General features: G+C 42.2%; 1 protein-coding gene across 1 annotated transcript; it reads left to right on the top strand.

Moving 5' to 3' along the window:
- The first annotated feature begins 8,875 nt into the window (after positions 1 to 8,875).
- LOC104123966 (olfactory receptor 4D1-like) lies at positions 8,876 to 9,751 on the top strand. Its single transcript, XM_009636267.2, is given in 3 exon segments — positions 8,876 to 9,024; positions 9,026 to 9,438; positions 9,441 to 9,751. Coding segments are annotated over 3 exon segments (873 nt in total).
- Positions 9,752 to 14,356: the final 4,605 nt, after the last annotated feature.

The following is a 14,356-nucleotide window of genomic DNA, read 5'->3' as shown; positions in this document are numbered from 1 at the left end:
CTCCCCAGCGGCCTGGGGCTCCAGCCCCCTCCCCAGCTTCCTTGCCCTTCTCTGACCCGCACCCAGCCCCTCCATGTCCTTCGGGGAGTGAGGGGCCCAACCCTGAACCCAGCATTTGAGGGGTGGCCTCACCAGTGCCCAGGACAGGGGCATGGTCACTGCCCTGCTCCTGCTGGCCACACTCCTGTCCTGAGTGACCACCATAACAGATGGAGCCCAAAGTCATGGACTAAATGAACAATTTGTGAACTTTTCTGGACACTTTATGGACATTTTACAAGGGTGGTCTATAGACTAAGGGAATGATACCTGTGTGTTATATCAAAGGATGGGTGGTGTGGTGAGGGTGGTAAATGAGTATGTGCTGTACAGCGTGGGACCTGTGCATGACATAAATGGTATGAAACAAGGTGTGGAGAATGTGCTGCTTTTAGCTGGGATAGAATTAATTTTCCTCATAGTAGCTGGTATGGAGTCACGTTTTGGATTTGTAATTGAAACAGTGTCCATAACACAGGGATGTTTTAGTTATTGCTGAGCAGGGCTTACACAGGGTCAAGGCCTTTTCTGCTTCTCACACCACCAGTGAGTGGGCTAGGGGTGCACAAGGAGTGGGGAGGAGACACAGCCAGGACAGCTGACCCAACTGACCCAAGGAATATTCCACACCATATAATGTCATGCTCAGCAATCAAAAACTGGGGGAAGAAGGAAAGGGGAGGACTTTTGGAGTGATGGCTTTTGTCTTCCCAAGTAACCATTACATGTGACAGAGCCCGACTGTCCTGGGGATGGCTTAACACCCACCTGCCAATGGGAAGTGGGCAATTAATTTCTTGTTTTGCTTTGCTTGTGCGCACGGCTTTTGCTTTACCTATTAAACTGTCTTCATCTCAACTCATGAGTTTTCTCACTTCTACAGCAAGAGGCTGTGTGGTATTTAGTCACTGGCCAGAATTAAACCTCAACAGCATTAAAGTTTAAATGTGATTAGTAAGAAAACACATGTATGGGGCTTTCAGGGGACTGCAGTCCCCTACTGAGCAAGAGACTGTCCCCCAGAAGATCATAACGTGGCTCTTTCTCAGGAAGGGCCACTTCTGGCACTCCATAGTCCTGATGTGTATTTTGAAATTCTAGTTTTAATCCCTCCCTCAAATGCAGCAGGGAAGATAGAGGAAGTAGGAGCATAGCCTGTGGCTTCCATGGAAATATGTAGCAGATGGAGTGGGAAATCCAGCGGTCTGGCATTAGGAGATATGTAGAAGAGTAGAGATTTGTTAATTTAGATCAGGTACCCTTACACAAAACTTTTCCCAAGCACTGGGCTTTACAGGTTGCAAACATTATTTCTTCAATCTTTTTTCAACACTGCTAAAAATCAAAATTATGTAGAACTTTATACAAAGCCAGAGTATTGCATGGTGAACAGCATGCTGCTTGAGGAGAAATTTTTGTAACATGCTATCGATTAGGAGAAGATTTTTGTATTTTACTATTGCAAAAATTTTAAGGGAGCCTTGTGTATTGTACAGGAGGAGCAGGGAGTTGGACTTGATCCTTACAGGGCCCTTCCAACTTGAGATATCCTGTGATTCTATGAATGGGATTACAGTGATGATTTCACAGAATGACAGAAAGGCAAGAGTTGGAAAGGACCTTAGGAGATCATCTCGTCCAACCCTCCTGCTAAAGCAGGCTCACCCAGAGCAGGTTGCACAGGACATCATCCAGGTGGGGTTTGAATATCTCCAGAGAAGGAGACTCCACAGCCCCCCTGGGAAGCCTGTTCCAGTCACCCTCCAAGCAAAGCAGTTCTTCCTCTTATTCAACTGGAACATCTTCTGTTGAACAGGGCGACCAGTTTGTGTAGGCTTACCAGGAAAGAGGGGAGCTTTAGAAAGCAGACACAGTCTCCATAGGAGTATAGTGAATGCTTCAACTTTATTGCAAAGTGCAGATATACTTATAGAGCAGATCAGGGTTCACACAGCATAAGCAATAATTTCATAGGTGTAACACACTGTCCATACACTTCTCCTCTAATAGCGATTGGATATATACAGCAAAGCCTCACTCATTGGTTACTTTACCCTACTTGCGGTTACTGTTTCTCTGTTCTAGCAACTAAGCATTTCCCCTTTAAGAGCATTCCAACCCTATCAGAACCTGATGTCCTTGTTCTGCTAGGAATGTATCCACAATACCCCCTTCTTTGTTTTTGTGCTAACCGAACTCCAGGAATAGCCCTCTTTATCATATCAGTCACACACATGGATTGTCCACATAGCTCCACAACACACTGTGGCCCTGTTGTTCAAGAAATCCCTCTACAATCTTCTGATTCAGTTTGTGCCCATTGCCCCTTGTCCTGTCACTGGGCACCACCAAGAAGAGTCTGGCTCCATCCTCATGACATCCACCCTTAAGATATTTGTATGCATTGATGAGATCCCTTTTCATTCTTCTCCTCTCCAGGTTAAACAAGCCCATCTCTCACAGCCTTTCCTCATAGGGGAGATGCTCCAGTTCCCTCCTCATCTTTGTTGCCCTCCTCTAGACTCTCTCTAGGATTTCCTCATCTTTCTTGAACTGGGGAGCCCAGAACTGGACACAGTGCTCCAAGTGGGGTCTCACATTCTATGAGGGAGAGGGCGATGAATGTGTATGGGTGTGTAACTTAGATTCCTCTCAGCACAGCATGCCAGCCTCTGCTCGCATGGCCACACAGCAGTTGGCGTTTCTTAAATGTAACGCTGTAGCACAACTTCACCCACATCATGGTCACCAGAGGAAAAAGACATCTCTGACACCTGTTTCTCAGTGGGTTACATACAGAGCTGAAAAGGAAATTATTCAACTCCATCATGAATTATAAGGCAGTGACTCTCAAATAGGCAAATGTTACCATAAAAAAAGAAGAAAGAACCCTCTGACTGGGGCAACCTTTGGGCATTTTTATTAGATGACATGGCAGAAGATAGATCACCTGACAACAGCGGGATTCAGTATCAGGTCTGTATAGGAGCGTGAAAAAAGTCAGCCAGGGAGTTCAGAGTTCTTAGTGAGGAACTGCACATGCCTCTGCTGCCCAGATGTGCTTTTTGTCAGCATGGTCTATGTATTTCTATACACAATTGTATTACTAAAATCCTTCATTGAAAAGGTACATTACTATAATTTTACTAGTCTGTATCCCTTCATCTACAAAAAAAATCCAATACCTTCTTGGACATCCCAAAACTTTCAGAATTTTGACAGCCAGATGGCCCATTTTGGCATGGCCAAAATAAAAGTGTACTTCTCTCAAGCACTCTTCCCCCCATCCTTTCCATGGTGGTAAACACCAATCTATTCTTTCCCTTTTGCTGCACTTTCACCAAAACCTGCCAGGCCCTCTGCACCTGCAGTGATGAAGGACGAGCCCTTGTGAGCACCTGGTGTTCCCTAGAATGTAACAATTGTCCCCACATTCCTGTGAAATGTGCTTTTTTTCCCTGGCCTTCCATTTGTGTGGGCACAGCACAAAGACCAAGGCTTGCTCCAGTAATACTGCATGGTCCTCCTGTTGGTCTGAGGCTGTCTCAGGGAGCCTCTTGATCAGACTCAGGACTGATCTCTTCCTTGGGTGAGGTGGGATTCTCTTGATTATCCTCAGAGGGTTGATCCCTTGCCCTGCAGACATGTTCATCCTTCTTCTTGCCCCCCCACCCTGTTCAGCGCTTGCCCACCCTACAAACACATTAGGACTTGTTCAGCAGACGTGAAAAACAGTGGTCCTCAACCTGTTTATTCTTTAATTCACATTTAAATGGTAACTATTTATTTCATTAGCTCTTATTAAACAAGTGTATTATACATACACATGCATGCTTACACATAGGTTTTATTTCTATATAGAGTAGGGGAGTACTTAAAGATCTGAAATATTTTTGTGGCACAGAAAGATTTACTTGTCTACTGCCTGTAGAAGAAAAACAACATGACGATTACAATGAGGTAAATGAGAAAGCTGGACAAAAAAGAAGCTTAAATCAGCTAGTCAGGTAGCCCACTACAATTAGGGTTGGGTGGCAAACATTGTTATCAATTTATAAAAGCACACATTTTCCTTATTAATGTAAATTATTAGTGGTGAATTATCACTGATTATAATGCCAACACTAGGACTAATATTTAAAAGGAATCATGGGAACAGGATCTCATTGCACTTGGCATTGGCTGTGTGCACACAGGTGTAAAGTTTGCCCAGAACTATTTACAGTTCAAGTATACGAGAGCAGACAAACTTTCTGCTCCAACAGAAAGGTTCAAGGAGGTGATCCTGACAGAACCGTAAACTATGTCAGCATGTCAGGAGCTCAGCAGCCCAGATCAAGACAGGCATTTGGAATTGGTGGGATGAAACTTCTTAAAAACATTTTTGATCTGGACCACAGACACCTACCTCTTCCATAAATACTCTAAATCCCACTCATTTCAACTGGATCCCAGGAGAGCAGTTGGAAACTCAGTGGAGAGAGATGTGCATCTCCACGCTGTGATTTCAACCCTTCTGTGTTACAGGGTAGAAAGAATTGCCCTTTTCTACCAACCCCTCTGCATTGCCTATACATGGACTCAAAGAAATTGCAGACAAAAGATGTGTGCAGTCACTGAAAATTTATCTAGCAGGAAACCTGAGTAAAACACTGACCTGTTCTCTTACCCCAAGACTGTATTATTTAGATGTATCATTGGGACTGGGAAGATGAGTCCAGCCACAAGCTGCTGCCTTGGTCTATGTTGGTGACAGCCTGTGAAGCTGTGATCCTCTAAATGGTGTCATTTAACCAGAACTCCACTTCTTTATAGAGGGGGCAGGAGGGCATAAATGTAAGTAAGCTAGGCTCCAGAAAAAACAATGGCTGTGTTTCTTAGACACTGAAAACCAGTACTCCTTCCTAGAGGTGAAGTTCTGATTTGCACTAGCTGAAGGCATGTCTCACTGTCTACCACACCTGTCCCTGTCTGTGCCAGCTCTTCCTCTGCAGTATTTTTCATGCACATGTGGCCTATGGAAAGAGGGAGCAGAAGGGGTGAATTCAGGGAACACGGTGTGTTGCTGATAGTGTTATAAAAAAGTTTTATTCTAAATGGATGAAGGATATTGGAAGTCTCTTTCTTCATGGAGCACAGTCTGAAGCACCTTTAAAAGAGGTATGAATTTAAAAGCCTTAACCATTTTAAATGCAATGTCCCTTAAAGTGATTCAGGTTAATCACACCAGTGTTACTGTATTAGAGTGATCAAACTTTTTTGTAAAGAAAGACTTCTTTCAGTCCTGCTTTTTCAAGGAATAAATCAAGAAAAAAAAATAATTCTCTAACTCTTTTCATGGAGGTATAAGTAGATCAGCTCCCAGAAGCAAAGTCAGTAGAAGCTTAAATGAAGTTTCCTTAACTCTGGTTCTCCAGTGTTTTAATTATGAAGAAAAAAGGGTTTCAATGGTATACAGGCAAGTTAAATTCCCTGGAGGGTTCTAAACAAACACAACATTGCAAAATGTAATTAACCATTTTGCCATTAGCCAGTTGTTGTGAAGTTTCTGAAGTCAGGCAATGAATTTATCCTGAGATTACTTACATTGCCTTTCCCTTTAACAAGAAAACAAAAAAAAAAATTAACATCATACTGAAAAATCTCATTCGCCCTTTTTACTGCCTGTACTGTCACTTAACTAAGTCAGCTGAAACCTGCGTTGTTCCCTAGCAGACACAGACGTCAAAGATCAGCATAACCTCATTGGTAGTGGAGATTTCTTTTGCTTGACCTCAGTATGGGAAGAGTAGTTTGAATGCTGCTGGATTAGGCCCAGGTTATTAACCAAGCCAAGGTACCTGTTCTGTGTGGAATAAGCTTTAAAATCCTTCCTACGTTTGGTCATTTGGAGGAAATTTTCTTCAACGTGTGGAAATTTCACTGATATGCAGGCAGGTGCATGTATGTGACCTTGAGATATAAGCAATTAATGCAGCACTCAGCAAGGTGAAATCCTCTGAAAAGGGCTGCATCCTCCTCACCTCACCTGGGCTGTCGGATCCAGCATGATGTGTTCACTTCTAATATAAAGATCTGTCCTAAGGGGTTATTTTTTCCCCCTCTAAACAAATGTGACAGCACAGTTTGTGCTCACTGCTCTGTATTCATGTTATGTCCAATTAGATCTTCCCCTGAGCTCTATATAGCATCTTAAAGCATAGTAATTATTGGTATATGCTCAAATTTGGTTTGTTTCTTATTTTGGGATATTTTTGAGTCAAAGTGTATGAGCCAAAATGCAGAATTATGTTTCAGACATGATGTTGAATACAAATGGGCCATTGTAAGGACATGTAGGAGTGTCGGAGAGCGCAGCAAAACCTGGGACAGTTTTGCGAGATTGTTTCTGGGGAAAAGAGTCAAAGCTTGTGTGGTGTCAACCTTACTGCCAGCACAAAGCTGAAAATGGAATGAACTTTCCTCAGAACTGCACCAGGCTTCCTCCAGAGCATCTCACTTGAGAAGGGACTTGGAACATGAAGCATGGATACTCCCAGGGAAGAGGGCTTGGAAGGAAATCACACAGGTCATTCACTTGGCAAATTGTAGATATTGCCTAAGATGACAGTCATTAGAACACCTCAAGGTGGTGAGGTAAACCTAATATTTGCTGTCCTGTACACTAGAAAAGGAACAGCTCATCTCCTAGACCAGGTGTAGAGATATCTGAGTTCCAGCCTCCTTACTCCTTCTCTGACAATAGATGTTACTTCCTTTCTTCAAATTATATCAGCAGCTGTGGTGATTCATCTGACCTGTCTTGGACAACTGCCACGAGGTATATTCTCTTTGCAGATAACTATCTTCTCCCACTGACTGCAGATAGGGTCTGGACAATGTGGGTAGACTCGGTCAACTAGATTTTAGGCAGCTATGTTTAAGTGAGATGAATCCTGTCTCTCTGCATTCAGATGTGCTACCTAGCAGATCTCATTGCCAGAAAAAAAATCTGTGAACAACCTTTCTCTCTTGCTTGCCTGTGCACTTGCTCGTTTGCTCACCCTCTGCACTCCTAATTGAGGGGCTAAGGGCTTAAGGTTATGTGGCATGCAGCCACCTGTTGCTTTAAACCAGCCAATCACATGTTCAATTCTGACAGTTTTACTAAGCAATACAGCTACCTGTTGCACCTCTGCAAACTTTGACAAGACCTCGGGTGGGATTGTTTAGTCTGAGGATGAAGCAATACTTACCAAGCCTGATTTCACGCTATTCTGGGGTAAACAACCAAAAGATATTTAAAACATCGTTCTGTGAAAATAATTGTTTCTTTGTGTTCAGTGAGAAAGCAGCCTAGGCAGCTAGCTAGTACATTCCAAATATCGAAATATTAGCAAGCAAATTGCATCATTAAAGATGGGGGTAAAACCCCAAGTGCCAGCGTGTTTATATTGAGCATGGAGACTGAAGAAAGAGTTCTGATTTTCCAGTAAGAACAAGTAACACTGAGTACAAATACCTTGCAGCTTCCACAATATTTATAAAGTCCCTGAAGGTAAACTATTTTTGATTTTAGTCTCTAATGTATTTCATGAAAGTGAAGTGGTATCTGCAACACAATCAATTGTGTCAGCAATCAGCCGGAAATTTGAGCCTCCTAAATATTCTGCAAAGAATAACAAATGTCTTTAGAATACAAATGACTCTGTTGTATCTGAAGGATCCATATGTCATGTCATCTTTGCTGATTTGGAAGCTAGCTTTCCCAAGAGGTTTCCCATCACAGCTCTTCATCATCCATATCACAGGCAAGGAACCAGTCCAGTTTCAGAGAAGCAGAAACTCCACATTTGCTATGTATGCCTTCCTGCCGGTATAAATGCAAGGCTCAAAACAGAACTCTGACCCTTCTGAGGTGGTCTTGGTGTGATTAAAAAGGGAGCTACATTGCCAGAAGGGGAATAAACTGAGTAGGTCTGCAGTTGCATAGAGACACATCAGAATGAATTAATAAATAAGAAAGAGGAAGGAAAGGAAGGAAAGGAAAGAAGGAAGGAGGGAAGGAAAGAAGGAGGGAAGGATGGAGGGAAGGAAGGAAGGACATCTCTATGAAAATTCCAGTTGAATCCATTCCATAGACAGAATATTTGCTGGAACATGGACAACTGAGACAGTGTGGTTTATTTTAGGGCGAGCATTATCATGATCTGGTCTTTGCTTGACTGTTTACAAGTGCCCAGAACGGGATTCAGCTGACTAAACACAGATGTGTAATGCCATCTGAGATCTCGTGGCAATACATGCCAACAGCCTCCAGCTGCAACTCCAGATGAGCACAATACAAAGTTTTTCCACAGATTCTGTGTCACATTTGTCTGCTCTGTGGCCATAGATGGATTATGCATTGACATCTAAAATGGCACTGGGCACATACATTTAGTCAAATTATGCTCACCTGTTCTGACTATAATGAAAGATTTGAAGCATAGCTTACATGAAGATACCTAGAGAGCAGATATGCACATTTAGGTGTAGAAATTCTGAATTGAATCCTCCTGGTTAGAGTCAGATGGGATGAATCTTGTGGCTGACTGTTTTCAGGTACATATTGGAAGACTTTCTGCAAAGAGGATTTCCACAGGTGCAAAATGTTATGCACGAAAAGGAGCTGGAGAAATTGGCCTATCATATTTGACAAATAACAACAGTAGTCTCGTCTGAATAAAAATGTCAGTAATTACTAGTTCAACTAATGTTTTCTGTTTTGGTTGCATGCTACAGGGTACCAATTGATCAGGAGAATTCTACCACCACTGTGAAAACATTTTTCCTTGTTGGTTTTACCGGAAGTGCCATGCTGCAGTATATTCTCTTTCCAACTTTCCTCATAGTCTATGCAATGACTTGGCTTGGAAACGTCCTCATCATCACCACAGTAATCATAGATCAACAGCTCCAAAAGCCTATGTACATTTTGTTGGGAAATTTAGCCTTCATAGACCTCAAGTGAATCCTCAGTGACTTTGCTCAAAATGCTATGGGACCTCCTGTCTGAGGTTAAGACCATTAGTTTTTGGGGATGCATTACACAGATGTTTTTCTTCCATTTCACAGGAGGTGCTGTGGCCATCCTCCTCATAGTGATGGCTCTAGATCAGTATGTGGCTCTCCATAAACCTTTGCAGTACCTAAACATTATGAATCACAACACTCTCCTCGGGCTGATAGCAGGAGCATGGGTAGGGGGGTTTGTTCATTCTATTGTGCAGGTAGCACTGGTCACTCAGTTGCCGTTCTGTGGACCAAATTTTCTAGACAACTTCTACTGTGATGTCCCACAGGTAATCAAACTGGCTTGTACAGATATCTATGTGGTTGAGCTACTCATGGTGTCCAGTAGCGGACTGCTTACAATCCTCATCTGATAGTGTTGTATGCTGCCATCCTGATCAAAATTAGGAATCATATCACAAAGCACAAAGCCTTTTCTACTTGTGGAGCTCAGGTTGCAGTTGTGAGCATCCATTTTGTACCCTGCATCTTCATCTATGTGCATCCATTCCGAAAGGTTGTGGTGGACAAAGCCATGTCGTCTCTTTATACACTCATCACTCCAATGCTTAATCCCATGATCTACACACTGAGGAACATGGAGATGAAGAATGCCATCAATAGATTACTCAACAACATCTTTTTCAGGATGAGAAATTCATGGCTGTCCTTTCCTTAGATGGTTGTTTTCTTTTACAGAGAAATGTAAAATCAAAGTAGATACTATCAACTTAATAATTGACTTGCTTTTGACAAAGAAGGAAATTTCAATAAAAATAATGAGCGTATGACTAAAATGACAATGACCTCTCAAGGTAATAACTGCTTGGGAACCAAAGTGATTGCTGACTGATAAAACAATAAATATGCATTATAAAGGAAATCAACAGCAATAGCTTCTTTTGTCTATTGCAGTAGCTCACACTGCTAAGGGCTCAGTTAATTTCTAGGTTTCTGATTTCTAATATATTCTAGGAAATTTATGTATGGATGTTTCTGGTTTTCATATTTTCAGGTGGAATATTCATGATTGGGAGAAAAAATGCAGAACATACAACTTCACAATGTACATGTATATATTTTTGATTATTTCTTGAATAACGTAAGTACATATTCAATTTAAAATTTTCCCTACTCTCTTATAAGCAATATTCTTTGTTCAGATAAATGCATTGCAATGAAATATCATTATGACAATAAAAACAGTATTCCGGGAAATCAAGCAACAGTGACTAGAGGACAAGTCCATTGCATAAGAATAGAAATCTTACTCAGTTGATTTCACAGAATCCCAGAATGGCAAGGGTTGGAAAGGACCTTGGGAGATCACCCAGTCCAACCCTCCTGCTCAAGCAGGCTCACCCGGAGCAGGTTGCACAGGACATCGTCCAGGCGGGTTTTGAATATCTCCAGAGAAGGAGACTCCACAGGCCCCCTGGGCAGCCTGTTCCAGTGCTCTGTCACCCTCCAAGTAAAGCAGTTCTTCCTCTTATTCAACTGGAACCTCTTCTGCTTCAGTTTGTGCCCATTGCCCCTTGTCCTGTCACTGGGCACCACCAAGAAGAGTCTGGCTCCATCCTCATGACATCCACCCTTAAGATATTTGTATGTGTTGATGAGGTCCCCTCTCAGTCTTCTCTTCTTCAGGCTGAACAAGCCCAGCTCTCACAGCCTTTTCTCATAGGGGAGATGCTCCAGTCCCCGCCTCATCTTTGTTGCCCTCCTCTAGACTCTCTCTAGGATTTCCTCATCTTTCTTGAACTGGGGAGCCCAGAACTGGACACAGTACTCCAGGTGGGGTCTCACCAGGGCAGAGTAGAGGGGGAGGAGAACCTCCCTTGCCCTGTTGGCTGTGCTCCTCTTGATGCACCCCAGGATACCATTGGCCTTCTTGGCAGCAAGGGCACCCTGCTGACTCATGGTCAGCTTGTCATCCACCAGGACTCCCACGTCCCTCTGGGCAGAGCTGCTTTCCAGCAAGTCAGCCCCAGTTATTTAATTTCTTTTGAATTTCTTCTTTTTGTTGATGCTAACATAGCCCAAGGTAGGTGAGACAAAGGTTCATCACTGACTTCCTCAGAATTTAGCATTCCTCATTGAGGCTGGACAGCCTATTCTTGCTATTTAGTCACATCAGTCATATTTGTAAGTTAATGGGGTAGATATGCAGTGGGAAATCAGCCAGAAAACACATTTTTACTTTGTTTTATTTTTACTGAGAGAAAGGATTGTCCAGAAGGCACTGCTTCCTTCCTTCCTTCTTCCCTTCCTCCCTTCCTTCTTTTCACTCTTTCTCTCTCTTTCTTTTCCTCCCTTCCTTCCTTCCTTCCTTCCTTCCTTCCTTCCTTCCTTCCTTCTTTCCTTCCTTTCTTTCCCTCTTCCTCTCTTTCTCTCCATTGTTCTTTCTCCCTCTCTCTTTCATTCATCTCCCTCGTTCTCTCTCCCTCTCTTTCTTTCTCCTTTCCTTTATCTCTTTATCTCATTCTCTCTTTTTCTCTCTCTTTCCTTCCCCCCTCCTTTTTCTTTCTTTCTTCTAGCATTTCCACTGAAATTCAATTTACTAATAAAACATAAAAATATAATTATTGTTTCAAAACACAAAATTCTACTTAGGAGTTAAGAATGCAGCTGGGTGTGGTTGGGATGGAGTCAGATTTCTTCATAGCAGCCCCTACGGTGCTGTGTTTTAGACTGGTGGCCAACAGAGCATTGATAATGCATCTATGTTACAGTTATTGCTGAACAGTTCTTACACAGTGTCAAGGCTTTTTCTGCTTCTCATGCTGCCCCATTGCCCAAAAAGGAAGCTTGGGGTGGGCAGGAGGTGGCGAAGAGACACAGCCAGGACAGCTGACCCAAATTCTCAAAGGGGAGAGCTCTGAAAGTGGCTGGTCATTGGTCTGTTGGCGGTGAGAGACAGCTTTTGCATCACTTGTGCTTTTCTTTCTTTTCTTCACTTATTAAACTGTGCCTTTCTCAGCTCAAGAGTTTCTCCTCATTTTTGTCCTCCCAAAACACAGCACCATGCAAGCTGTGATGAAAAAAATTAAGTCCATCCCAATCAGACCCAGTGCAAGGTGGAGGACAGCAGGAGACATCACTTAACTTTGTGTGGGTTTCAGCTCTGGATTCAAACATTTAGGATGGGATCCAACTGCCTATGCCTTAATCATCTCTCAGGTATCGTTGGAACATCAAAGTAGTCCAGTTGGCCCTGGCTGATGTGGCAAAAAGCCTGTGGGAGTCCTCTTGTTCAAAACAGACTGACAGCTCGAGGACAGACAGAGCACTCAACAGTGTCTGAAATGTCAATATGAGCAAGATGTTGTCTAGCATGACTTAACATGTCATTTTAGGCATTATAAAGTATCTTTCCTAATCTTTAGTGGACTCTACAGGTAGAAGTGAGTATTTAGTAGACTTTGTATCGGATCTGCCAATGTTGTGTGGATTTCTTGGATACCTTGGATACATTGGCATCTCTGAAATGAAACTGAGATATCTATGTTTGCACAACTGAATGCTCCTTAAGGTCTATGCTTAAAGGTAGATATTTATACATGAAGTACATGTCTAAACTGCCATTTAATCAAACTGTATCAGTTAATAAAGGTCTACTAAGATTGTCACAGTTCTAGGTCACATGACCTCTGAGGGGAGGTTGAAGGACTTGGGTTTGTTTAAACCAATTAAGAAAAGATTAAGCGAGATCTAACAGCAGCCTTCAACTTCTTGAAGATGTGTTATGAAGATGATGGAAGCAGATGACTCTTGCTAGTGGTAGACAATATAATGGGGACAATGAGCATGGGCTGTGGCTTGGAAGCTTTAGCCTGGACATTAGGAAAAAATTTTTCAGTAGCAGAGTTGTACAGCACTGGAAAAGATTGCCAAGGACATCCATCCCTGGAGTTTCCAAGATTCATATAAATGGTCCCTGGCTGACCTATGTCAATGACCAATCTTCCTCCAAGGGGGACATTTGCATGAGGCCTACAGAGATACTGTCTCACCAACATCTATGTGCTTCTATGATTCGATGGTCTGTGGAGTCTGCAGGCTGAATTTCAAAACTACTGTAGCAGTCTGTGCCTGGACTAGCCTTTCTGCATCTCTTTTCTGAGTCAGGGCAGCCAAACAGTCACTTTTTGGAAAGGATTTTCCCAGGCATTTCAAATGCTTACCTTAGGATGCTTACCCTAGAAATGCTTATGCCATTGCGTTGATTTTAAAGGGAGTCTCTGTGTCATCTACAATTTGGACCTGCAAAGTTAAACTGAATACCAAACCACAGGTCCTCAGTGATTCAGTGTTGATTCCTGACTTAATGCAATGATATATTTGTGAACACTCTTCTTTTTAAATAACACTGTAGTATTTTATCTTCTTTAATGAACTAGATTTCCACTGCCAAAATGTTGCCTCTTGCAGAGCTCATTGTTCATACATATTTTTGAACATTCTTTTCTAATACAAAAGAGATACAACTATAATTTTACAAAAAAAAAATTGGGAAATCTAATACAGTGATCACACTGAGTGGCACTCATTGCTTGGATTCATTTGCCAGCTCATAAGCCTTCAGTCTAGTCTTCAACTGCTAGCTCAGCAGGATGCAGATCTCCTTTAAGTGTTGCCTCACACCTGGACATCTCAGAGACTCTGGAGTACTTCAAGTGACACTAAATACCTATCTTAAAGCTACTGAAAGAAAAGCCAGTAGTGTCCTTGACTATGTCAATGCAGGGACTTAACTCCTAAGTAGACATCTTCATGCACCCTTATTGCTTCATATACTGTCACTGTGGTCAAGATGACTCATGTCATGGCACGGAGAGCATAAATAAGATATATTCACCTAAAATTTCTTGGTGAGTCTAGCTGAAGTAGTGGAACCTAAAGAAAATAAAAGCTCTTTTTTTTTTTTAACTTGTTACTTCTGGTTACTACCTAAGGACCAAAATCCTTAAAATTTCCAGAGTTAGTTTTCACTGAAATATAAATTAGAAGAACAAACTTTTACAGTAAAAGATACCTCAGAGTAGTTACCTAAGATAGAAAAGCAATGATCAAAATTTTTTTTGACAAAAACATCTCTGTCCTTCTCATTGTCCTTCTTGATTACAGGATTGGTTTCAGTCAACTCAGTGACTGTTACAGTTACCTGTCTGAGATAGCTGTCTCGTACCAACTCATCTCAGCACTCTGACAGCTTCAGCCTCCCAGATCTTTTCTGTGACCCTAAAGTCATCACATTCCTTAACCTGTAGACCACAAGCATGTC

This window comes from Egretta garzetta, unplaced genomic scaffold (assembly GCF_000687185.1).
Source record: "Egretta garzetta isolate BGI_Z169 unplaced genomic scaffold, ASM68718v1 scaffold143, whole genome shotgun sequence".
In the NCBI taxonomy this organism is placed as follows: Eukaryota; Metazoa; Chordata; class Aves; order Pelecaniformes; family Ardeidae; genus Egretta; species Egretta garzetta.
Note: the sequence above shows the minus strand (reverse complement) of the source record. Positions and strands in the feature narration are given on the sequence as shown.